General features: G+C 37.4%; 1 protein-coding gene across 5 annotated transcripts in view; it reads left to right on the top strand.

The window, feature by feature from the left end:
• Positions 1-17,419, top strand: part of LOC149770735 (uncharacterized) — a 38,041-nt gene extending 20,622 nt beyond the window's left edge. Inside the window, exons 2-8 of one of the 5 annotated variants that reach the window (XM_089949182.1) lie at positions 7,270-7,479; positions 8,463-8,567; positions 13,249-13,443; positions 13,846-13,938; positions 14,870-15,043; positions 15,355-15,445; positions 16,250-17,419. In XM_089949182.1, coding sequence (XP_089805308.1) covers positions 7,270-7,479; positions 8,463-8,567; positions 13,249-13,443; positions 13,846-13,938; positions 14,870-15,043; positions 15,355-15,445; positions 16,250-16,922 — 1,541 coding nt within the window. In that variant the 3' untranslated portion in view covers positions 16,923-17,419. The other 4 variants (XM_089949181.1, XM_089949184.1, XM_089949185.1 and 1 more) reach the window with 4 other exon arrangements.
• Positions 17,420-26,655: the final 9,236 nt, after the last annotated feature.

Here is a 26,655-nt window from a genome sequence, read left to right as displayed (position 1 = left end):
GTGAGCCATCACCGTGGCATGACGATGACAATCTCCGTAACGTTCGATATCCTCTTGGCTCCACGTCTTGTCGACGGGGTCTAAGACCCATTGGGCAAAATCGGCTAACGTGTTTGGCCCCCGAAAGATTTTTTCACGTCCTCCGGGAATCTTGCTGCAGTGAGGGCAATGACTGAAGATAGGTTCTTGAATGCACTTCTCGCACGCTCGATGAGCCACGCAGAAATTAGGAATGTGAATGCCGGTCTCTTGCATGCATTCGAAATCGAAAAAGATGAAATTGCCTTTCTTCTTGTGACCGTCCTCTTTCTCTGGTGGGGGTTGGTATTTTTGCACGTAACATTGGTGTTCCAAGTCCACGATGCGGTGACAAATGTGACATTTTTTCTTTCCTGAACATACGTGTGCCTTGGTATTATTGGTACGTATGACTTGTTCACACGTAGAGCACAATCTCAGCAGTTGACAAGCGCATTTCTTCTGTGAACCTTGCGTCTTCAAATGTTGTTGGTAACAGGTAGGGCTGACAAACGTGCGCAGACAAGTTGAACAAGGCACTGGTTCTTCGCTCAGACAGGGTGAAGAGGCCAAACATCCTGTGCATTTCGATCCGCAATGCTTGTGTTGCTCTCGATTGTTATAACCATGGTCACATTTCTCACAGTAATAACTGTATCCCAGGAATCCAGTGATAGTGGTAATCGTATCGAAATGGTCATCGTGATAATAGACATGAATGTATTTTCCGTCCTTAAAGTCTTGCCCTCGAAACAATAGAGGTCCGCGCACTTCTTGAGGGTGCACTTTCAAGGTGTATCGTGGAGCTAGGACATCTTGCAATTTTTGCATCTCAGGAATGCCGCAGGGTGTGTCTTTGGGCAGTCCGGCTTGTTGTAACAGGAGTTCTGCTTCATTTCGTTGTTTGGCTCGGTCGGAACGTTGAATAGTGTCCCAGGTTCTTTTCCATTCTACCGTGTCGTTCTTGTTGGCATAGGTTCGTCCCACCACGATGGCACGGGCTAAGCACATCTGGTCATGAGGGTTGTCAATTCGGACGAGACTCTTTTTGGTGTTGCGAAGGTCGTCCACCAATAACATCTTTTTGCGTCCTGTCCCTTGAGGAGGAGAGACGTGGGTCATGTCCAGTGTGGCTTTACCATCGGTGATGTCAAACTGATCATTAGATTGTTGTACGTGTTGAATCTTGTCCATGACTTTGGAAGCAGTCAATTCTGCAGGGGTGCTAAACTCGATCCAAACAGGGGATTTCAAACCGTCGTGTTGTATGGAAAGTCTCAAGCGATCGTCTTCTTTGGGTTGACATTGTCGCTTAAGTGCAGTGAGCAGAGAATCCCACACTCCGGTGATGAACCCTTCTGCTTTCTCTAACGGCACTTCGGACTTGAAATCTTTAAACTTCACCGTGTATTTGTAAGCCGTGGTTCTAAATTTTCTAGAGGAGCGCTTTTCCGTCTCTCGAATGGAATAGTATTTTTCAGGGTTGACTAAGGGTGGTAAACTTGGTTTAGAGGTTTCAAATTCTGGTTCACTCATGTCCTCTTCAAAATCACTGGCATGAATTTGTGCCAAGATTTCAGCCCTGGTACGAGGCGATAGATCACGTTTCTGCCTCTTACTTCTTTCTTCTTCTTTCTTCTCGAATGAATGGGATCGTTTCATCTTGAAAGCAAAAAGTCAAATGACTCAAGTTCAAACACCATAAGCTACTTTATAGTCATAGCAGACCAGCGTATATAAAAGGGTGTGTGTCTTGTCCTTTCACTATTCATTTCACTCTCAAGCCGAGCACAACGATGGAAGAGACTAACCAGATGGAACGTTTCGTCAGAGCTTTGCGAGGGGTCATTAGAAAATTCTCTTCAGACCAGCCTACGGACTACTCTCCTTCCTTTAGAGATAAAAGTCAAGATACTTGCTATATCTGTCAGAAGAAAGGGCATTGGTCTTCAGAGTGTCCAGACCGTGAAAAAAGAACAAAAACAGGGACTAAAAAAGACAAAAGTCAAGATACCTGTTATTATTGTAAAGAAAAAGGACATTGGTCTCCAGATTGCCCAAAAAAGAAACAAGAGGAGTCAGAAGAAAAGAAGGATTCTTCAGAAGAAGAGAGGAATTCTTCAAAGGAAGAGAGGGATTCTTCTGAGGAAGAAAGAAGACAGGTGAAGAAAAAGAAACAGGAGAAAAAAAGAAGAAGGGAAGAAAGCGAGGAGGAAGAAGAGGAAAAGAGTGTGACGGTGAAGAAATTCAAAAAACAGAGAGACTAAACAAGGAGAAAAGAAAAAATCAATGAACTTTTTATTAAAGTGTTGAGTTGTGAATTGTGAATTGGATTGTAAAAAATGGAGAAAAGAATAAATGAATGATATAAGGTAAGAGTCTTTGAGTTTTGATTTTAAAATAAGAAGCTACACTCACGCACTCATACACAGACACGTACTATAAGGGTAAAATGGGTGGGGTTTATTTGTGACTTATTGGCAAATTGAAATTGTATTTCTTTTCGAGAAATGTGGCTGGCCCTGAAAAGGGCCTTTTTTCTTTATGGTGCAGGGGTGAGTTTAAGCAATCAATTTTAACTGCCTTAAGCCTTTGCCACGGCCAAGGCCTACTTCTGGACTGCGTAATGATGATAATGATTGGGTTGAAATCACTAAGGGTGGTACGGTAGGCTTAGTCACAGGGTTGACGTGTTTAGCTCGGGAAGGTCGTATTCTCTTCGGTCGTGATAAAGAAGTCTGATACATTTGTTTCAGACTTCTTAACTCCGCTAAAATGTCCAACAGTACCGTGACCGTTTGATTTTCACCCTCTTGTTTCTTTGCTGCTACTTCTTCTTGCTGTTGTTTTTTTCTTACCTCTTCTTCTTGTTGCTGTTGCTGTAAGAGAAAAGCCTGTTCCGCTTCCTTTTGTCGTTGTATAAATTTCTCCAATTCTTCTTTCTGTCTCTGTCTAAAATTCTCCACTTGCGGTAATGAAGAAGGTAACGCAGGTTCCGGAACAAATTCTTGCGAGGAGAGAAAATCGACAAAATCCCAATTCACCTCTTCTGAAAGTAAGTCCGGGTTCCCTTGGGCGGTCTCCCCTGCTGGTGCACCCCATTGGATCGTTTTCTGAGTTTCCGTCATGTTGAATCACTGTCGCATAGATTGACTGCACACAAGCGCTAGCGAATCTATATAGACTACGTGACGTCACAGACTGCTCTCTTCGGATTGGATGCGGGCTGACTGAATTCTGTAACGCGTGTTCGGATTGGTGAATGAACTCAATCCGTTTCAATCCTTTCTGTCCCTATAAATAAGCGCAGTTCACTGCATTGATTCACCTATTGTAGGAGCCTCAACATGTGGACCGACGTTGAATCTTCAACCCTTGTGTCAACAATGATGTTCAGGACGGACATGCTCATGTATGTCCGATCCAAGTGGACCGTTGTCCACAGGACCAGCAGCAGCCTGTGGATAAGAAGAGTCTATATAGAGAGACAAGGTTGCCTCAAGAGGACTCTGATGTACGGCCCTGCTGTAAGACGAAGTTTGAGGACAAGAAGATGTCGCAAATGCCCTTTATGTTAAAGGCATATTAACATAAACCAAAGGCCCTTTTCAGGGCCAGCCATATTTCTCGAAAAGAGATAGTCTTTGAATTGCCTACCCCTTTTTTAAAAAATTTTTTTTAAAAAAAAGAAAAAAATCCCATGTTCCATTCCCCTTGTCCCTAAACAAGCCCAAACTATTCCCCATGTTAAATTCCCCTTGTCCGTAGAGTGACCCACGATTTATCGCCATGTTAAATTCCCCTTGTTCGTCGTAGAGTGACCCACGATTTATCGCCATGTTAATTCCCCTTGTCCGTAATCTGACCCACGATTTTTCGCCATGTTAAATTTCCATTGTCCGTAATCTAACCCAGGGGGGTCTGTAATGCTAATTCCCATTGTCCGTAAAGTGCCCCCCTTAACTACTACTAACAAACAATACAAATTAAATAAGTAAATAGTTGCATACATACATAGATATATACATACTTACCATTGTGTATATATATATATATATATATATATATATATATATATATATATATATATATATATATATATATATATATATATATATATATATATATATATATATATATATATATATATATATATATATATATATAAATCATATGGCTAAAAAGAGTCCGGCGAGAGATCACTTGTGTCAGGGATTGATTAAGATAAATGCAATAAACTGCCAACGAACAGTACAAAACTAGTATCTAATTAGCCTGAGCTCTTCAACTCTTAATGAGTCGTTTTGAAAGGCATATACAAAACAGAAAAGACAAACAAATAAAACCGAGAAACCGTTGTGTTTGCAAACCTTTACATGGCTATTTCTACAGGAATGAAACCTTTAAATGTATTATGTTTCAACTAGTTTATGTTTATTTCAAGTTGTTGCGGATGCTGGGAAATAGTTTATATTGACCTAGAAATCGATGAGCTATGAACGAAATCTGTTATTTTATATACATTTATGTAAACGCAAATTATATCCCGGATATTTCATTGTTATAGTAGTTATTATAGGCTATTCGGTAAGTAATAAGCAAATTTAGAGAATTATTTAAAAGAAAATGTTTCGGTTGTAAAAAGATAATTGTATTTGTGCATTGCTCTCTTTTTCTAGTCTTCTTGGTTTAAGCCGCCTAATTTCAATGGTCTAAAGCGGAGTATCCAGTAAGATTATTTCTTTCCTGGCTTCGGAACTCCAGTTGGGGTTGTGAGCAATTGTAATAAGTGTTATGTTACTGATAGTGTGGCACGGGAGGAGAAGAGTTCTGCGACTGGGCTTCTGTTCAGCTTCTTTGTCATCCAATCAGATCTATGAAGGTTGATCCTTTTGTGTAGCTTTTCAGTTTCTCCGTCGTACTGAAGATTACAGATCTTACATGTGATGAGATAAATTACATTCTCTGTTTTGCTCGTTTTGTTTGGACCATGTATATTCAGTTTTTATCTAGTCACTGTGCTAGAAAATGTCCTGGTATCTATCATATGTTGACAGGTTTTGCACCTTTTATCGCTACAGGGGCCAGACTTACTTGGTCTTGGTTAGTGATTGGCGTTAGCCTCGCCCTGACTTAGATGTCCTTGAGGTTGTTTCGTCTCCGGTAAGCTACTAGAGCTTTGTTCGGTAGGATTGACTTTCGTGCGTCACACGATTCAACGATAAGCCACTGTTTCCCGATGATACTATATACTCTGAGGTTGTCTGGATGGTAGGTCAGGATAAATGGTATCCTATCAGCCGTTTCCTTCCCTCCATATTTTAGTTGGTCATTGCGATTTGTCTGTTTAGTCCTTTGGGTCTCAGGTCTTAGTCGTAGTCTCGGTAACCCAAATGTTTAGATAACTCTTCAGAGCTTTTTTGGAATGTTTCATCGTCGGAGCAAATTTTGTGTACCCTCAGTGCCTGGCTATTTTGGATGCTCCTAATGCAGTGTTTTAATTGACAGCTGGTTGGGAGGATATACTGGTGTTTGTCGGTTGGATTCGAGTAGAAGTCTACATGGAGTTTGTCTTTTACCAGTCTGGTTTGTTGTGTCAAGGAAAACGTGGTTTGAGTTGGAGACTTATGCCGTGAATTTTATTGAAGGATGGAAGTTGTTTGCCTTTGATATGACATCATCCATATATATATATATATATATATATATATATATATATATATATATATATATATATATATATATATATATATATATATATATATATATATATATATATATATATATATATATATATCACATAGTCGGTTCACTTTGTCCATAGTGTGTGCAGTTTCCTATTTTTTATATTATAGCATAGCATGTTAACATATCACTTTATGTGATTCTGATTGGTCCAAATAAGCCCATGATATTATTGTGCAGTATTTTCTTTACTGATTGGCTGCGATCGTGTGAAAACTTTTTAAATACCGTATTCTGGAAGTTTTGGTTTTCAATGAACATTTTGTCCGCCATTTTTTTCATTCGATTCACGAAAGGAATTGGAGAAAAATGGTGTCGTCTGTCTGAATGTGACCAATAACCTCAACATGGGCTTATTATTTCATGTATAACATATCAAAACATAAAATATGGCTAAAACCCCAATACAAGAACAACGATAACAACAGGAAAAATTAAGGATATTGCTCAGTTCGATGAAAGTGTGTACTTATTACGTGAAATGAAAGGGTCTGGCGAAAATTTATCAGTAAATTAAAATCTTCAAACGTAATAGACTTTCTGCAGAGAGACTGTGCCATTTTTAACGTAAAATCTGTTTCTAATATTACGGTTAACGGACTAATTTGTATCATAGTTGATAAATATAAGTCGTTGTTCAACGAGAAAGATTTTGAGTGAAACACATATTTTTTAAAACAAGATTATATGTGATAGACTTTCATCAACGATACCTTCAGAAAAGGATGTTTGACTTATAAATCATGATTTATGTCTTGTTCAATTTCGTCTGTAATTAATTTTCATTAGAATCATCCATCCTCGTAGATGGTACTATTTATTCAGGGATGAGTGTTTGCGCGCTAGAGGTTTGTCTGGGCATAAGTTGCTGTTCTATTTAGCAATGTTCGTACATTAAGGGGACTAGACTCTGCAGATTTATTCGAACTAACTGCAATACGATAAATTGAGACGATTGGTTGGTATAGTGCAAACTGATTTCTTAATACCATTACAACTTGAGATGATCACTAATACTTCCAGTTTAATATTTAACTTATTTTCTTTTATATATGTTTTTCTGCTATCGGTGTATAATGTTTATGAACAAGTATGTTGCGTAGTATTCTTACTCATTTGATTCGAAATATAAATATGCCTTCAGTTTTAAATGTGGAGAGGGATCAACTTTTCTGGGATTCAGAAACAAAGCTAGAGATATATGTCAATTAAAATCTATCGAAGCATTTACGAGAAGACATTATACACTTTACGTCGTATTTTATTCCCATGGACAGACTTGATAATATGCTGAAATACTTACCAATCAAACAATTAAGATACATATAGAAATATGTTTAAAATAATACCGATTTGTTATGGTCTTTCAGCTCAAAACTGTTTATGTATTAGAAAATAAGTGACGCAGTTATGCCTAATTGCTATATTTTGAAATACATAAATACATACAAGACTGCTTTACTAAAAGCATGTATTTAGCATCACGCACTTCTTCCTTGCTTTCAGCCCAAACAGTTCATATAGTACAAAACAAAACAGACTGGTTCACTGCTTTCCAGACCTGTACAATGCAACATGGAAGATTACCAGCTGTAAACATTTCTGATCACCAGCTACAACTGCAAGACCTCAGTGATACAAAAAACATTTCTTATCCTTTCTGGATTGCGGCAACATTAGATTTCATGGATTTTAATCATTACGAGCCACATTACGGTGGGTTAATGCTTTCTAGGCTGCCGCATTTTATCACTTATAAAATAAGTTCTTGTTATTCACGTGAAAGCAAAATCTAGGACATTTGCCACCACGATGTTTTCATTAAATTAAATTAAAGTTGAAATTTAAAACTGAATGAAAATTTGCAAAAGGTTCGAGGTTAATGTATATTTTCCCAAAATATAGAACCTTGTATAACTTCAATTTTCATATCTAAATCAATAACGCTATCTACTAATGTTTTCCTACTGTTTTTTATTTACACAGAATTATAGTACAGGTAAAATAGTAAAAAGCGTACTAATTTTGTCGTTCTTGCAATTATGAAGAAAACACCTTTTGCTTTGTATAGACAAACTAGAGTCTATAATGAAATAGTGGTAAAACAATTATTCCATGGTACAAATCATACACTACTAAATCTCTAAAGTTCAAGGTCAACTCCATTACCGACTGTCCATATGAATGGTTTCTTTGCCTTATTGTTGTATACTGACTACACAAAATTGGTTCACCTCTGCTTTGTTGTTCAGGTGTGTTAGTAACCTTGTTTATGATTGAATGCAGCTGGTCAAAAGGCACCAAAACATGAGATTGATGATCCAGGTTGTACCCAATTTTCGGTTATAGAGCCAAACTTATAGTCTTCTTGTCCAAAACCAGAAGCCGCTGAGGGGTCACAATAATCGACATTAATTAAAAACAAAGGCATGTGCCATGCGAAAAGTATAATTTATACGTGTGTTTGTTTAAAATACCATAGGTGAAAATCGTTCCATATTTGGCAACGAATTGAACCTAGTAGTCAAGTCGCCTTATATATGACTTTTCAAATGAAACCTTATATATAGCCATATATCGGCCAAATGGTTTAGATGAAAAAATATAGTACTATATTAGTTTTTGCTTAAACAACTCTTTCACGCGTGTCATTATCATTTTGTGAGATGTTGTTGCTTCTTGTTTTACTTCTGTATCAGATTTGTGCCCATATACCCGCTGTGAAACGATTGCAACCTCTTCCGGAAAGGAAAACGTCGAATGGAGAACTTGCTCGGAATGTAACAACTTTTCTTGTGCTAGATGTAAGTAACAACTTAGTGAGAAACACTGCTAATATTTGTCTTACAATTTCTTTTAACAATTCATAAACGAGATGGGGAGGGACCGTTAGAAGGGAAAGACTATATCTTCTTGATGGATTACTGTATTAACCCTAGTAAAAGTGTACTATTATTACCGACAACTGATAAGGCTCATGACTTGAACTAACGCAGCATAAATGTGATTTAGTGTAGCAAACAAATGTCAAGTTTTGAGGTGAAAAAGCACTCACATTAAATTGTGTATATGTGAGTAAGCATCGGTCTTATATTGATTATTATTATATGCTCATTTTTCCCCCGTTAACTTTACATTGTCAGAATTGTTCAATATTCCCCGATACTGAACGCGCGCGACAATACACATAGCATTCACGTGAATAAAGGAACTACTTTCTATTGTAAACAAACAATGACGCATACGCCAGCACTTTTGATTTGTAAACAAATCATATACACTCGAGTAAGAGGCTCTTTACGTTGTGGTTGTTTAAATTTGTTTCTGAATGAACTAAAACATGTTTCGTGGACTGCAAAAAAAAACCAGCTGTTTTGGCACATTCCGCGTTGATACAATGTGACGCATTTAGGCTAGCTACATTATATAAAAGACGGAAGGTTAGGTCCTTACAAATAACATACAAGTGACAAGGCATATACTGTCTTATTTATCTGGTGATAAGAATGGCAAAATAAAATATACTTACAGTTTTACATCCTGAATTTCCTCAAAATGTTTTTTCTTAATTCTGCAAATCCGAATTACATCAGCCATGTCATAGGTTTTCAGTCTGGATTACACATTTCGAAATTGTGCTGTAATTTCGATAAGTGCAACTGCATCCTCCTTACTGCACTCAAAATGAAATAAGCATTGAATTCCATAGCGTTTTTTTATAATTGAAATTGAAAGACTTCATATTGTTCCCACGCTATTATTTCAAACATTCAATGACAGAAACAGAAACACATCTGCAGACGTAAACACGCTTCTCCCGCGCCACTTCAATCTGATGTATTTCATGTATAATTTGCACAGATGAATCCAGTCCAAAATCACAAACTTTCGTCGAATCGAAACAAAATACCAAAATCTATTCATTCCAGATCAAATGGAAAAGTTGTTGCAATGCGCATTCATTCACAATATGACTGCAAATTTCAATTTTAACTAGACACGCCATTTCTTTCGAAAGTCATCTCGAGCGCGCGACTAAGTTCAAATTTATCTGGGCGGAGTTATGTGCGCATTAATAATGATGTCATTGTGTAATGACAAATCTGCGCTTGTGTATTTAGTTTGGAATACGGCATTCATTCATTTACGTTGTTTCTTGTAGTGTATTTTGTTTATATAATTAAACCTTAGGCAGAATTTTAAAAAATGAGCATATAATAAAAAGGTTACTGCATTTGTATGGGAAAATATTCCATCCAAAAACTCGTTCATATTTTCCCATACAAATGCAGTAACCTATAATTATTATTACCGACAACTGATAAGGTTCATGCCTTGAATTAACGCAGCATAAATGTCGTGATTTAGTGTAGCAAACAAATGTCAAGTTTTGAGGTGAAAAAGCACTCACATTAAATTTTGTATATGTGAGTAAGCATCGGTCTTATATTGATGATTAATGTATGTACCTATTCAGCGTAGCTCCAAAACTCTTGGGCAAAGGGCTTACATTTATTATAGTTTCCTACATCTGTAGTTTAGAAAGAAGTGGATTCAAATTCAGGGAGTTCATTTTAGTCTTTTTTGTTGGGGGGGGGGGGTCTCTTACAGAAAGAAAAATAAACAAGAAAAAAAGAAATTAGCTGTTTTTTTATTTTGGTCCTTTGCCCGTTTTTCTTTATTCCTTTTACAAAATGAAAAAAAAAAACAAAACAATGAGCTCATTTGCTAATGACATAGAAGAAAATATTCGCGGACTGAAGTACCATGAATTAGTCCTCAGTATTAATGATGATCTGCGAACAAATTTTGCCACATTTCCATCTCAAACCCTTTGAATAACGAACCTCAAGGCGAAAGAAGAAGACGAAATAAGCGTAATAAGCTTAATAAAAATAAGGACCATATACAAATTGGACTACTTCATCAGAGCCAACATCCTGGCTATGCATTATAGTTTTCTATAAAAGCAATAAAAGCAGTCATGCTAATGGTGCTCTAAAATCACGTGACAATGCATCTAATCACCAGCAGTGATTCGATCATCATAAACTGCCACCTTCAAAGCACAAAAAACTTGTGATTAGTTCCATTTTTAAACTGATCAAACTTATTACACACAACCTAGTGAATATATATGCACTCTTCCTGGAGCCACTATACCTTACTCAAACAAGAACCTTGACAAAATGGGTCTCACTAACTTGTTCAATAATCATGTATGCCAGAGCCTCACAGATCTTCGTACGTCAAAACAAAAACGAGTCACTTACTGGGTCCATTTCAGCAAGTCGCAATATTATGGTCTCTTGTCTAGCGTTATTGTTATTCTTTATGTTAGGGTGCTAATAGATCTCTGTTCAGAATCGCATGTAAAATACATTCATAATGGCAATTCATTAATAAGTAGAACAGGAGAAATGCTATCGATTCTTCTTCACAGAGATAGGGTACACCTGAAACATTAACATCGTGCATCGTATCCTTTCCCCGCGGATACCATCGAACAACTTTCACAACAACTAGTACTGGCTGGCTGCTGACAGAACGAATATGTCAAAATACTCGTTACGTGAAAACTAAACGTAGAGGGATCACATACAGTACAATGCATCCTCATGACAAATCATTTCTGACAAAAACAGACTATGACTAGGTATTATGCAAACTGCATTTCCAACAAACATGTCATTACAAGTTAAGAGCACGACTTGGCTTGACGTATAACCATGACTCCTCTGTCTGTTAGGATCTCCATTTATTTTTTAGGAAATCTTTACTGATATGAAAAATATGACAAATACGTGTGATAAATTAAATATTGTAACTGTATTTCAACCACTTGGCAATAAGACAAATAATGAAGGCAGCTTTACGCTCTTATTTGTGTCACTATGAGATGAAATATAAAACCCAAGGATAAAGACTGCCCATATTTATGTTTTAATGTGTGAATGTATCAGACAGTGTAGAAAGTATGAGTCATATTTCTGCGTATAATGTGAATTTAGAGTTTAACTATTCTGTTATATGAGGACTATATACAAAATTGGTTGATTCAAAACCAAATGCATTACTCTTAGAAAGTTATTATTAGTATTATTAGAGAGTGGGCATAACATATTTAATTGCTTACATCACTTATTGTTCATTTGGTGTATGGGATCAATTGAGTACCTAAAATATAAGGGGTATGGGAAACAATAGCTTTCATTATTTACATGGTCACTTCTCAGAGTAAAGTTTGTTCTCTTTGCAAATGACTGGGTTTGCGAGAGCTATTCAAAGGTCTGCGCTGGTGTCGGAGATACAAAGATGATGTTTACGAATAGGGAAATACAGTAGTGGCCTCGATATTGATTGTATTAAAATTTTGGTTTGGATAGACTGGAAGCATATTGAAAGCCTGAACAAGAGAGAGAGAGAGAGAGAGAGAGAGAGAGAGAGAGAGAGAGAGAGAATAGTAGGTGGAAAAAACAACTAGGAAATATTCTTTAATCTAATATGAATTGATTTGATGCATTGGGAATAGTGTAGTCGATAATTAGCAGTGCAAACAACGTTTTTATTATCACGTAATTATGTACTTGATGACTGACAATTGAATATAGTATGCACGCTCTTTTATGCTTTTAACTTGTTGCTGGAGTTTTCCAATCAATGTCTGCAGAAAGAGAATATATGGAACCATAAATGAAATCACCTGTAAGAACGGATGGAGACACTGGGTGGCCGAGTGGTCTAAGGCGGTCGCCTTTATAGATCACTGACATCTCACGTCTCTCAGCGTGGGTTCGAATCTCGGCTCGCCCAACATGAGTATGTGGTAAGTTGACCAATACATTTCCCTGGGTCGGTCGTACTTCCCCTGGTCATCATGGGTTCTTCCTCCACCAAACATCCTGGCAGCCATGTATAACCACCATGTGCTGAAAAATGCCGTCAAAACACAAAATCCAAAAAAAAAAAAAACATAAGAACGGACGCTAGTAGACTCTGAAATCGTAGAAAGCAATATACATATGTGTATATTTCTAGGTTGTTTTTGTACCAATGTATCTATGTATGCAAACACATTATGCTTCATTTATTTAGTACAACATACATATTCGAGCACTTCAGTTGCTTAATGTTAAAATTCAGATTGTTGCAACTGATACTCTACTAACTTGTATCTGATGACAAGCAATCGGTTTAGGAACCGTAAATTATTGCATAAAATATAAGATAACACATTATAAAAGTGGTAATGAAAATGTATATATTTAAAAATCTTACGATGTTCGTTTAAATAAAAACACGTTAACGCTCAAACACTTCTGACACTCTTAACGTTGATCAACAGCTGCACTTTTTCGTCACTGAGATATTGTTCTTCAGTATATAATAATTATTATTTCCCAGTACTTAATCATTATCTTTGTGTACAACTTTCAAAACATGTTTTGGTTGCTTGCTGATTTTAATATTTATTTTTCCTGAAAGCAAATATAGAGATTTATAATGAGGCTGACTTCAAATTCGAATGTAAAGACTGGTATGGTGCATTTCAAGAATGCAAAAAAAGAAATTTAAGTCTTGCCACAAGAGAGAATGAACAGTTTCTGGAAAGCGTAAGAACGTCTACGAAAACTTTCTGGTTGGACGGCTTACGACAGGTTAACCTTACACCAGATACAGGTATGCCAACTGAATGTTATTTTGTATCTTAAGTTTGGTTATACGTGTTCTTGATGTAAATATTCACGAGTTTTCTTCGAATCCCATAGCTTATGAAAACCTGGAAATATGAAAATAATTTATTTCCAGTCTTTATGATGTATGCTTTCAATACGTTCTAGAAGTATATTTGTCTAATAAAATAAAAGCATATTAAATACATACAAACCGAAATTATCAAGATTCGAAGTATGTTACAGTGCCATTTATTCCTAGTAACGACAATTTCTGAGTAGATTTGTTAGTTTGTAATGTTTGTTAAGACATCTTTTGAAGATTGGCATGGTGTATCGATGTTGATATCACGACTTTTTGTTAAACCATTTCAACGTCATTAATTTTCTGTAATTATTCACCCCATAGGGATGCAAAATAGAACCTGCTTTTACAGTTTTAACGGGAGCATCCAAGAAAGGAACTGTTCTGACACATCAGTGACTGCTGTTTGTATACTTGGTAAGTTTATTAACTTGTAATTCAACTACACTAACTCGCACATTGTGCCTAAGTTATAAAAGGTTGCATGTGTTTTATTTTTGCAAGTTGATACTTTGATAAAGAGCCGATACAGAAATGATGAAACATTACTAACCCGCAAACCCAACCATCACTGATGAAACGCTTGCTCCGTCACCTAGCCATCACGAAAGTTTTGAAAATTCAATCAATATGGCCACTGACGAGAAGAGCGTGATAGGTTAGCATTTTATTTTTCAAACCACACATTCTTTCCCATCTCGTAGCTTACTCTGTCTGATTCAAAATCTTTTCTTTAATCTTTTATAAATCTGTGTAACATTGGTCGGGAAAACTATTTATCTTTGACATGAAGAAACTTGTTGATCATCCTTAATATTACATACTGGATGTAAAGTCCGCCTACAAGTTTAATTTTGAAATATAATATTCATATGAATTCTGTATAACTGCCCCTCAAATGTACATCATCAGTGACACGACTAGACTTCACCAACATATCCAATGATTATTGTACCGTTTATATCAGTAGTTTCAACTCATCTTCTACAATATATGAAATGAATTGTGTGTGAATCTCTGCTATACCCTCTATGATTAGTAATGAAAGAAAGTTAATTGTTTGCCTGTTTTCAAAACAGTTATAACATCCCCTACAATTTCATCTAAAGACGAATACAAAATAGATATGACTAAATCCAGAAAAGTAGGCACAGACGCCACTAGATTCAGTATATTTCCGTCTCAAACAGTGTACACAACAGGTATGACACCTACTACCTCCGCTATGTTTCCATTTCAGACGGTGTACACAACAGGTATAACACCTATTACCTCCATTATGTTTCCATTTCAGACGGTGTACACAACAGGTATGACACATACTACTGCCACTATGTTTCCATTTCAGTGAAAACAACAGGTATGACATCTACTGCCTCCACTATGTTTCCATCTCAAACGGAGTACACAGGAGGTATAACACATACTACCTCGACTATGTTTCCATCTAAAACGATGTACACATCAGGTATGACACCTACTGCCTCCACTATGTTTCCATCTCAAACGGAGTACACAGGAGGTATGACACATACTACCTCGACTATGTTTCCATCTCAAACGATGTACACATCAGGTATGATACATACTGCAGAATACTCTATCACGAATAAACCATTAATTACTTTATCAACAAATCTTCTGGACACTTCACATTCCTACATGCTAGATTCTTCAAAAAAAAAAAAAAAAAAAAACAGAGAAAACCTCAGAAACGCAAATAAAAGGTAATAGTATAAACTTTGAATAAAGACTTTTATACATTTCTTAACATCATGTAGCTGCTTTTGAGTCTTACTTATTTCATTGTCAGATATTTTATATCTTATTTAGGAATATGGCCCATTCTTGGAAGTGTGCTAGGTGCTTTTGTCGTAATTACCATCGTAGTCATCGTGATCATCGTCTTATTAAAAAGACGCAGGTAAGATAACATTCTTGGTAAATCGTCTTAAGCAAAACATTTTGATTGGACTCGATAAAAATATAATATTCAGTATGTAAATATGATATTCAGTAATTATGTAGAAGATTCAATGAATTTTTTAAGTAATACCGATTTTTTATGATCTTTCAGCTCAAAACTGTATTCTTTCCTAAAGTTAATTTCAGATAATATGGACAATTTGCTCTTTGATGATCATAAGTATGCAAAATGCATCAGACCCCAAATCTGCCACGTGAATGTGTTTTATTTTCGGAAATTAAACACAGTGTTGATGTTAGTCAGTGTTTTGCAAATTAAACTCACTTTACCCAGATTAAATTCCCGCGTTGTCTTGTTTTCGATTGGATATTTAGACACTTTATGAGGTAAAACATGTTTTTAGTCTGGGACAAATCGTCTTGCATTGACACTCAAATAACATAAAGACATGCTCTTCACCTGGTTTTGCCAGTCTTCAAATCAATGACTTGTAGGCTGCATACAATCAAGTGTGCCATAGTGATATTATCGCCGGGTTGTTAATGGTGCCTTCAAAGCCACGTACTGGAAATCAACTTATCTGATTTAGATACAATCTCTCCTGTCGAACGCGTAGAGACTCATTGTAACCTCTTTTACCTGTTTCTGATGTACATTTATGATAAAATAATATATACTTATTTATTTAATGATTCTTTATTTTGCTAGGCATTACGACGCCTTTGTTTAAATTTTTGGGTGGACAGAGAAAGCAGTCTTGAAAAAGATATTTGTTTAAGAATGTCGTCTACGTTGTTGTAGGATGAAGAACGATCCTCGAAAAGCCTTATATTCAACTGCTAATAATAAACCAGCAACCAAGAACACGTCTCAGACGAAACTTTCGTATGATACAGTTCTCGAAGAGAGTTTCGCTTTGGAGGCGAAGATTGCGACGTCCACGCAAGTACCTACTGCACAAGGAGAAGAACCTGGGATATATGCTCAACCCCCGAAAGTAAGGACAAATTGTCGTAACCCAATTGATGTTCCATTTAGTATAAAACAAACGACTGATGAGAAAGAAAACACTGGTTTATACAGCGTGGTACAGAAGGGAAAGAAGTCACACGGTATATCCAACAACCTCGGCAATGATGAAGCGCTTGGCAAGGACTATTACGACATTTCTTTTACGGACTCGGGAAAAGGGGAAGCTGTTGAAAATGTGTATATCAAAGCTAACTTTAACCATCCCGGATGTGATGAGGAGCATACCGTGAATATCTATAACAAGGCTAATTTCCATCACGATGTGCTTGAATCAAATACAGGAAATGATTATGACAAGGCAAATTTCCGTCACGACGTGCTTGAAAGAGCTTCAGGAAAGGAATATGAAAAGGAAACGTTCCATCGTCCTGAAAGTTCAGATTATGATACAAGCTGCATTGTTAATTTCACTGTCGATTCAACTTATGATCACCTAAAATGAAGAAGATGATTCCTTCTAATAAATCAAATTTACCCACCTGCAGATTGATAAAACCTATGCCATATACACATACTTATGATGTCATTCATATCAATGGTAGTAATCTCCTTTGTGATAACACATATGCCATACACACATACTTATGATGTAATTCATATTAATGGTGGTAATCTCCATAGTGATAACACATATGCCATACACTTAGACCTATGACATCATTTATATAATTGGTCTTAATCTGCATTGTTGCTGCAGTTACTCGAACATTGAATGCTTTATTCTTTAGAGTATATTTTTTACCATTAGTTGCATTATCAATTAGGATTGTGTCAGTCTAGCCTTCTTTGCTTGATTGGCCATATGTACTTTTCTTTTGCTTCTCTTTCAGGTGTGTTAATTGAAACTGAAAGGAAGACAGCCGATATGTTTAAAACCTACTTCTAATTCTGCAATTATATATATATTCCTATTTTTGTAAGTATAATAGCTAATAACTCTTAGCCTAAATCAATAGTAGTTTGAAGGCAGATGACGGAAAACAAAATCCTGATTGAATCATATGTGTATGAAAGAATTACTTAGCTATGCAAATCAAATAATGATTCTTACAGCACAGAGTTAATTATATATGTTTGAACATACATAAATGCATACAGAACAGTTGGAAAGCTACATTAAACTTCATAAATTAACAAGTTAAAGTCAAACTTTATATTATCTATGTAATAACTCTATATAATACGAATAATACATTTAATTTTGAACAAGATACATATACCAAAATACCATTTCAGCATACCAAATTGATTATTCGTGAATAAACATAAAATTTGTATATTCTTCTTTGTATACAAGCTAAAACAAAAATGTATTTAACCAAACAAATGAAGATGTTTTTATTGCTGCTATTTTCTATGTTTAAAATCACTTACAACAAAGATACTACACACGCTAAGGAAATTTCTATCAACATTAGGATTAGCTGTTGATAGTGGTGCTCTTACATGTGCAAAACACCAAGCTATAGTTGGGTCTCATTTTAGGACGAAACTAAGTATGGATGAAACACAATTTTATTTCACATAATATAATAATATGATATTCCAAAACATTGAATTTCGATTAAGTTTAAAACAATTTCAAACAGATACGTCACGAGAGTTAACAATAAAACCACCTCAGCAAGTTACACTAAGAATTGAGTAGTCTCATTTCCATGGGAGAAGTTGACAACAATACAACACTACAAATGAAACTTATTAGGAAAGCAAAATAAAAACACATCACGGTCTTGATCTAAAAGGTTCACGTGCACAAATTCAAACAGTACAAACAAAGTTGGTGTATTGGTCCATTGTTTGCTGGTTTAACAAGACCAATGATTACTCACCTTTTTGTACAGGTTTATCACCAGGAGCTCAAAGTATGTGTTTCAGTTTTTATGAAATTCAGCCAAAAGAGCTTTTGACCAGAAACAGTAACCACGTTTATAAAATAATAAAGTCTCTTACAAATTTACAGATAGAAAGAATTATGAAAAAGAATAATATAAAGTGTTTTGAGGTATCTTAAGCAACAATACCTGTTGAACGTGAGTTTGATATATAATGAAATCCACTGTATGAACTGCAAGAAACGAGACTGTCCCAAAAATGACTTTATTAGAAAAACTATGATAGATAGAATATAACGAAGAATGAAAACAAACTTTCTGCCAGAAACTATGTTATATAGTTATATGAATATGAAATAATATTGCTTAAAACTTAGAAAAGAAACCGATGCAAATAAAGAAATTATCATACAAGCAAAACCAGACTGGGATATTATGAAGGGTATTGTCACAACCAATGATTTTAAAGCAACCATAAACACGAGGAAGCTTGAGCAATTGTGGTTTGACCCAGGCGTTGAATTTCATAATAAATTATTTATAAAATGGTTGCATGAAGGTAAAGTCTTGGATGCTGAAAGCTTTGATCGAACATCAAAGGATCCAATGTAAAAGTACTTCAGATCATCAAACAACACAAAGAATATTTTTGATGTCTAACAAGAAATGATGAATAATATAATAATACCAAACATATTCACATTAAAATGACTCATATGAATGTTACAAGAAAACAAAATTAAAACAGTTTATTTACATATAAATGATGACTGTGTTTTGAAAGAAGAAAAACAAAATACAACATAGGTCACTTTTATGTTTTCTCACGTAAAAGGTCAACATTCCAAATATCGAGTATATTAAAACCGAGTTGTGTATGAAATGAAAGATTTAAACAAAACAAAAAAGATGATGGAACGTTTGATGGAAAAGAATTAGACAAAGCAAAACAACCTGCATAAAGAAGTGAAAACCATTTTAAAATGCGACCATCAAAAGAAAGACTTATTTGTTACACGGAAATGTTACGGATAAGAACTTTGTTCATGCGTACCATTTAATGATGTACATCATTTAAATATTTAATCTGTATAGTAATAACAGAGATTAATACTGTGTGGGCATTTTTACATATCATGGAAGGGTGTATTGAAGTATATCATTAGAAACCATTAAAAACTCATCATCTGAGTAGATGTTAAAGACATAAAATATAACACAAACCATATGGAAAAAACACTGTAAACGTACCATTCCTGAATCTGTACAACACTATAACGTATCATTCCAGAGACCTTTAAGTAAATATCCAGAAAGCCTATTTCATATATACTGATGATATAACGCCAAGGACAGATAAGATAAAAGCAGCAACTACTCGGGTTGCCATGATAAGTTTGGAGACATGTTTATACTAATGAACGTTTGTTACTTCTCATAGCCATAAAGCCACAAAGGGTAGGATACAGTTGTGAATATAATCTACTGCTACTACTACTGTTACAACCACTACTAGACCGCTCCGGTGGCCTTGTGGTTAGAGCGTTCGCCTCAGATGAGGGATGTCGTGGGTTCGAACCCCGGCCTAGTGATACCAAAGACTTAAAAAAATGATACTAATAGCTGCCTCGCTCGGCGCTCGGCATTAAAAGGTTACTGTGAGTACTGGTCGGCTTGGTATCAGGATAGCGCGACTGGGTGGGACATCATGCTACATGTCTGCGGCATGATGCCCCATTGCTAGACATCACTTTAAACTGCCACACTGCAGACATCGTATTAATTATTTATGTTATTAATAAAGTTCATCATACTAATCATGTTATAAGTAATGTTAAGTATTAACATGTATGGATGTATTCATAAATACCATTGCAAATGTTATTAATAATATTCATCATAATAATCATGTTCTTCTTATAAATAATGTAAAGTATTAATATGTAGATATGTATGTATGTCATAAAATCCATTTATACCATTGTAAATGTTATTAAATATGATTGAAAATACTACCACTTGTAATAATAATCAATTATTATTATTATTATTATTATTATTATTATTGTGTAGCATATTTTCACTGTCACGGAATGGTGTAAATGTTGTTAATGAAATACATGTACTCGGGTTTCGTTTCTTTTTCTCTGTACAACGATACCCGAGGGTGATTATAATATGGTCTATGTATTTCGAAATCGTGAGTACGATTCGTCCTGTGCCACACGTGCAAGGTGCCTTTGATAAAGAATAACGAAAATTCTAAAGGTATAAATACGTTACTACATGTAAAGGACCTTGACAATACTAATGGTTTTGTCAGCAAGCGGCCTGCTTAAAGGATTCGCACAACTCCAGCTGTAGGGCTGAGTTTTGATGGTAGGAATATCCGGGGTGTCCGGTGTTGTCAGAGTGTAGAAACGTCCGTGTGTCCGGAGCGTTTAAGGTGCCGGAGCGTCTAATGTCTAGCGTCCGGAATGTCAAGAGTGACTAAGGTGACCCAGCTGTAGAGCCGTCAAAGGACCAGGGGGTCCGGAGGGTCTAATATTTCAAGTATCCAGAGGGTCTAATGTTTCAAGTGATCATAGTATTCCGAGGGTCCGGAGTCTATATTGGTTGTGAAATTGATTCGGAGGAGCTGTGGAGCGGATATGGTGCACGGGTGACGGAGTGCATCTCCACACATGTATTTTTAGCTGTATGCTAATTTTGGGTTAGTAAGACCCAGTGTATTATTCAGGACTGGAAGGATAGATTGTATATCCGTTCTTGTTTAGTGACATAATTTCGCTACCTGAGCGAATACATTTTTTTTTACTATGTGTAAACGCTTACATTGTTTACTATTTGAGTGAACTATATTCATCTTTCCATTATTGAATGATTTGTGAAATCATTTATCCTAATTTAGGGCTACTGACCTAAATTTATTTGTACATTTTTTTTCATCTTTGAAACTGTGCGTTTTTTGTTAAATAGATCCAATATTTGGATTATAAATACGCACATATCTTCATCATCCACTACTCATATAAATCGCCACATTAAACCATATATCTGTGTCGTCAAAACGTGTTCTGTTGTTAATCCGAAATATCCCACCCGGTTATCTTGTTACAAATGGTGTCAGAAGTGGGATCATTTCGGATATAACAGAGCACTGAAATTGTTTTATTATATTTGTATGCTTTTTGTGTGTTTCAGATGCGTTTGACAAAGCACCAAGGTTAGGTAGATACCTAATATTACTTATTTTTTTTATTTAATATTTTTGTTGCATTTCGTGAAAGAAAATACGGTTTGTGGTAATTACGTGGTTTGTATAAAACTGCACTTTAAGGTTGGTCACCACCAAACTTTTGAAATGACTTCTATGAAAGAACTGGTAGAACTGGGGAAACAGTTTGGTTATGAGGGGGAGTCCCTTAGAAATTTCGTTCGTGAAGAACAAGCCCGGGAGAGGGACCAAAGATTAAAGGAGAGGGAATTAGAGAGGGAAATAGAAAGGGAAAAAAGGGAAACCCAGAGGGAAATGATAGAATTAGAGAAGGGTAAGATTGAACTAGAGAAACAGGCTGAGAGGGAAAGGATAGAATGGGAAAGGGAAGCAGAGAGGGAGAAGTTAGAAGGGGAAGATAGAAATCGGCAGAAGGAATATCTAAGAAATTCTGAGCTATTGCAAGCTAAAAAAGAGGGGGAACATGATGTTAAACTGAGAGGTCCAAAATTGCCCCCATTTGAAGACGATAAAGATAATATGGATAGTTATCTAAATAGGTTCGAGAGGTATGCTACGGTACAAAAATGGAAGAAAGACGATTGGCCGCTCCATCTTAGCGCGTTATTGAAAGGTAAAGCGTTAGACGTGTATTCGCGTTTATCCACGGCCGATTCGCTCAATTACCCCGTGATGAAAGAGGCACTTCTCAAGAAATATGAACTAACCGAGCAAGGGTTTCGCAAGAAGTTTAAGTATAGTAAACCAGAGAGAGGCGAAACATTCACCCAGTTCGTCAGTAGGACTTGCAATTATTTGCAGCGATGGGTGGAATGTGGTAAAGTCGTCAAGACATTTGAGGGTCTTGTCGATTTCTTGCTTCGTGACCAGTTGTTAACAACTTGTGGCAAGGAGTTATATTTATTCTTGAAGGAAAGATCCTTCACAAATGTACATGAAATGGCCTCACAGGCGGATTTGTTCGCCGAAGCTCGGGGAGGTTCGCAGAATGTCATCACGCGAGATGTCAAAGGTGGGAATCAGGTCAACGACAGAAAACCCAGGGAACCTGAAAAATCTGGTAGGAGTAACCAGGGGAAGCGGAGTGACATGCAATGTTTCATTTGCAAGGAAGTGGGTCATATCTCCCACTATTGTCCTAAACGGAAGGGACCAGTCCAGAAAGTAGCGGTAGCCATTAAAGGCAGAAGATCGGTAAATGGAAAACTTAATGTTTCCCAGCAAGTTAAGCGGAAAGCGGTGCGTGAACCGGTGGTGCGTTCAGAGACCAGTCGCGATGTGATCCAATCAATCGGCACGTGTATTTTTCCAGAGGCACGGGTGCCGACCGCAAACGGCACTGTTAACGGACAAGAAGTCACCGTTCTACGAGACACGGGATGCACTACTGTAGTCGTGAAACGGAGTTTAGTCCGCGATGATCAATTGCTTGGGGTTAAATCGCCTTGCATGTTGCTTGACCAGACAATCGACCACGTTCCAGTTGCAAGGATAATGATAGATACACCTTTTTTGACCGGGACTGTGGAAGCTTTATGCGTAGCCAACCCGATCTATGAACTGACGATTGGCAACGTACCGGGTTCTAGACTCCCAACCATAGCAGATTTCCGATTCCCTATCATCCAGGCAGTGCAAACTAGGGCTCAGGTAAAGGAGGAAAATAAACCTTTGCGTAAGTTAAAAGTACCGGAAGCCATTACTGATATATCCCGCGAAGAATTCCAAAATGAGCAAAAACGTGACGCGTCTTTACGTGCAACCTCTGAGAAGGCATTAACGGGTACCGTGAGAAAGTGTAAGAACGGGGGTTCCTCTAAATTACTTGTTCGAAAGGGTTTAATGTACAGGGAATACTCTACATCGGATAGGAAGTTCTTGCAATTAGTGGTTCCCCAGAAATTTAGGGCACATGTATTAAAGGTCGCGCACGAGTCGAGTATGGCAGGTCATTTAGGCGTAAAGAAAACAACGGATAGGGTATTAAGAGAATTTTATTGGCCTGGCTTCAATAGCGACATAGCGCGGTTCTGTCGCTCGTGCGACGTTTGCCAGAAGACGATCTCTAAGGGCAGGGTAACTAGAGTACCGTTAGGTCAGATGCCCTTGATAGATACTCCGTTCAAACGAGTAACCATCGACATTGTAGGACCAATATTTCCGCATACAGATCGGAAAAACCGATACATCTTGACACTGGTAGATTACGCTACCAGATATCCAGAAGCCATAGCTTTGCCATCAATTGAAACCGAACGTGTAGCCGAAGCGCTCGTAGACATGTTCAGCAGGGTCGGAGTGCCCGAAGAAGTTCTTACGGATTGTGGAGCGCAATTCACCTCAGATCTTATGGCAGAAATTAGTAGGTTGTTGTCCCTTAAACAGTTACGCACAACACCTTACCATCCTATGTGCAATGGATTGGTCGAGAAATTCAACGGCACATTGAAGCAAATGTTGCGGAGAATGTGTGCGGAAAGACCGAAGGATTGGGATAGATATATGAACGCCCTTCTGTTCTCATATCGTGAGGTTCCTCAGGAAAGCTTGGGTTTCTCCCCGTTTGAACTATTGTACGGTAGGACAGTTCGTGGTCCTATGCGCATACTTCGTGAACTGTGGACAGACGAGGTCGCGGACGAAGAAGTTAAGACCACATACCATTACGTAGTTGATTTGCGCGAAAGATTAGAAAGTACTTGTCAAATGGCGCAAGACGAACTCGCGAAATCTAGTCGTAGGTACGCCAAGTACTACAACCGAGGGACTCGGAGTAAAAAATTTGACGTAGGCGATCAAGTGTTGGTGCTTCTCCCAACGAATAACAACAAGCTGCTAGTCCAATGGAAAGGGCCATATGAAGTCAGGCAGGTGAAAGGCGAAATGGATTATATCATTGATATGGAGGGGAAGTCCAAGACATTTCATGCCAATATGCTTAAACTCTACGTAGCGAGATCTGGACAAACGATTGATAAAGGGATTTTGAATGTAGTATGCGTTGCGGTGATAGAGGATAGGTCTGGTGACGAAGCGGAATTCGTCTCCAGCACAGAAATACCCCTTGAATACCCCATGGACGTTGGTAAGGAAAGTATTGACCAGATAAATGTATGCCCTGAGTTATCGGAGGGTCAACGTACACAGATTATGGAGGTTTTGTCCAAATATCCAGATGTGTTCACGGACAGACCAGGCTGTACGGGTCTAATTCGACACGAGATCAAATTGAATACCACTGAGCCTATCAGGATTAAAGGATATCCGATACCCTTTAATGCACGGGAGACAATCAGCGAAGAAGTGATGAAAATGTTAGACCAGGGAGTGATTGAACCTTCAAACTCCCCATACTCGTCCCCCGTGGTGTTAGTCAGAAAGAAAGACGGGACCAACCGGTTTTGCATCGACTTTCGGCAATTAAACAAGATCACCGTATTTGATGCAGAACCAATGCCAGATATGGAAAGTGTATTTTCAAAATTGGCAGGTCATAATACATTTCCAAATTAGATCTAAGCAAGGGATATTGGCAGATACCCATCGCCGATAATGTCCGCGAGTTGACGGCATTCGCGACTCCCAAAGGACTGTTTCAATTTAAAGTTATGCCTTTCGGTTTAGTCAACGCCGGTGCGTCGTGCGTTCGTCTCATGCGCAAATTATTAAACGGAACGGAAAACGTCGACAGCTTCGTAGACGACATCTTTGTTTACACGCATACATGGGATGAACATGTTAAGGTATTACGGGATCTGTTCGATAGACTTCACATTGCAAACCTTTCAGTTAGGCCTACTAAGTGTAGCATAGGGTATTCCAGTCTGGAATGTTTGGGACATCTGGTAAGTGGACTAGGCCAGTTGCAACCTCATCCAGATAAAATAGGAGCAATCAGGGATGCCCCTAGACCAGAGACAAAAAAACAAGTAAGGTCTTTCCTAGGTCTAATCGGGTTCTACAGGAAATTCGTCCCCAACTTTTCGGCTATTGCCAGCCCATTAACGGATTTGACTAGGAAGGGGCAACCGAATAAAGTTTCATGGGGTGTATGCCAGGAAAAAGCGTTTAACACTCTAAAACACAAACTGGTAAGTGCACCAATTTTAAAGTTGCCGGAAATAGATAAACCTTTTGTACTGAGGACTGATGCGTCCGATACGGGTCTTGGGGCTGTTTTGCTACAGGAGCAAGGGGGGATGAAATTGCCCATTGCTTATGCAAGTAGGAAATTGCTCCCTAGAGAGGAAAAGTACTCCGTGATTGAAAAGGAGTGCCTAGGTTTAGTATGGGGAATAGGGAAATTCCATACATATCTTTTTGGGAGGGAGTTTACCTTGCAAACGGACCATCAGCCGCTTTTATATTTGAATAAAGCAAAGGTCACCAATGCAAGATTGATGCGTTGGGCGTTGTCTTTGCAACCATACAGTTTTCGAATCGAGGCAATTCGAGGGTCAGAAAATGTGGGAGCTGATTTTTTAAGTAGGGTGTAATTAGCAAATCATTTCGTTCGGTCTGAAAATTGGAAGTTTTAATAATGATTCATTGTTCACATTCCGTGATTGTTCTAAAAGTGATACCACTTTTTTTTAGGGGGGAGGTATTGTCACGGAATGGTGTAAATGTTGTTAATGAAATACATGTACTCGGGTTTCGTTTCTTTTTCTCTGTACAACGATACCCGAGGGTGATTATAATATGGTCTATGTATTTCGAAATCGTGAGTACGATTCGTCCTGTGCCACACGTGCAAGGTGCCTTTGATAAAGAATAACGAAAATTCTAAAGGTATAAATACGTTACTACATGTAAAGGACCTTGACAATACTAATGGTTTTGTCAGCAAGCGGCCTGCTTAAAGGATTCGCACAACTCCAGCTGTAGGGCTGAGTTTTGATGGTAGGAATATCCGGGGTGTCCGGTGTTGTCAGAGTGTAGAAACGTCCGTGTGTCCGGAGCGTTTAAGGTGCCGGAGCGTCTAATGTCTAGCGTCCGGAATGTCAAGAGTGACTAAGGTGACCCAGCTGTAGAGCCGTCAAAGGACCAGGGGGTCCGGAGGGTCTAATATTTCAAGTATCCAGAGGGTCTAATGTTTCAAG

Source organism: Sinohyriopsis cumingii, unplaced genomic scaffold (genome assembly GCF_028554795.1).
Source record: "Sinohyriopsis cumingii isolate HCF-2022 unplaced genomic scaffold, ASM2855479v2 utg002437l, whole genome shotgun sequence".
In the NCBI taxonomy this organism is placed as follows: Eukaryota; Metazoa; Mollusca; class Bivalvia; order Unionida; family Unionidae; genus Sinohyriopsis; species Sinohyriopsis cumingii.
The sequence above is the reverse complement of the archived record's forward strand: the minus strand, read 5'-3'. Positions and strand labels throughout refer to the sequence as shown.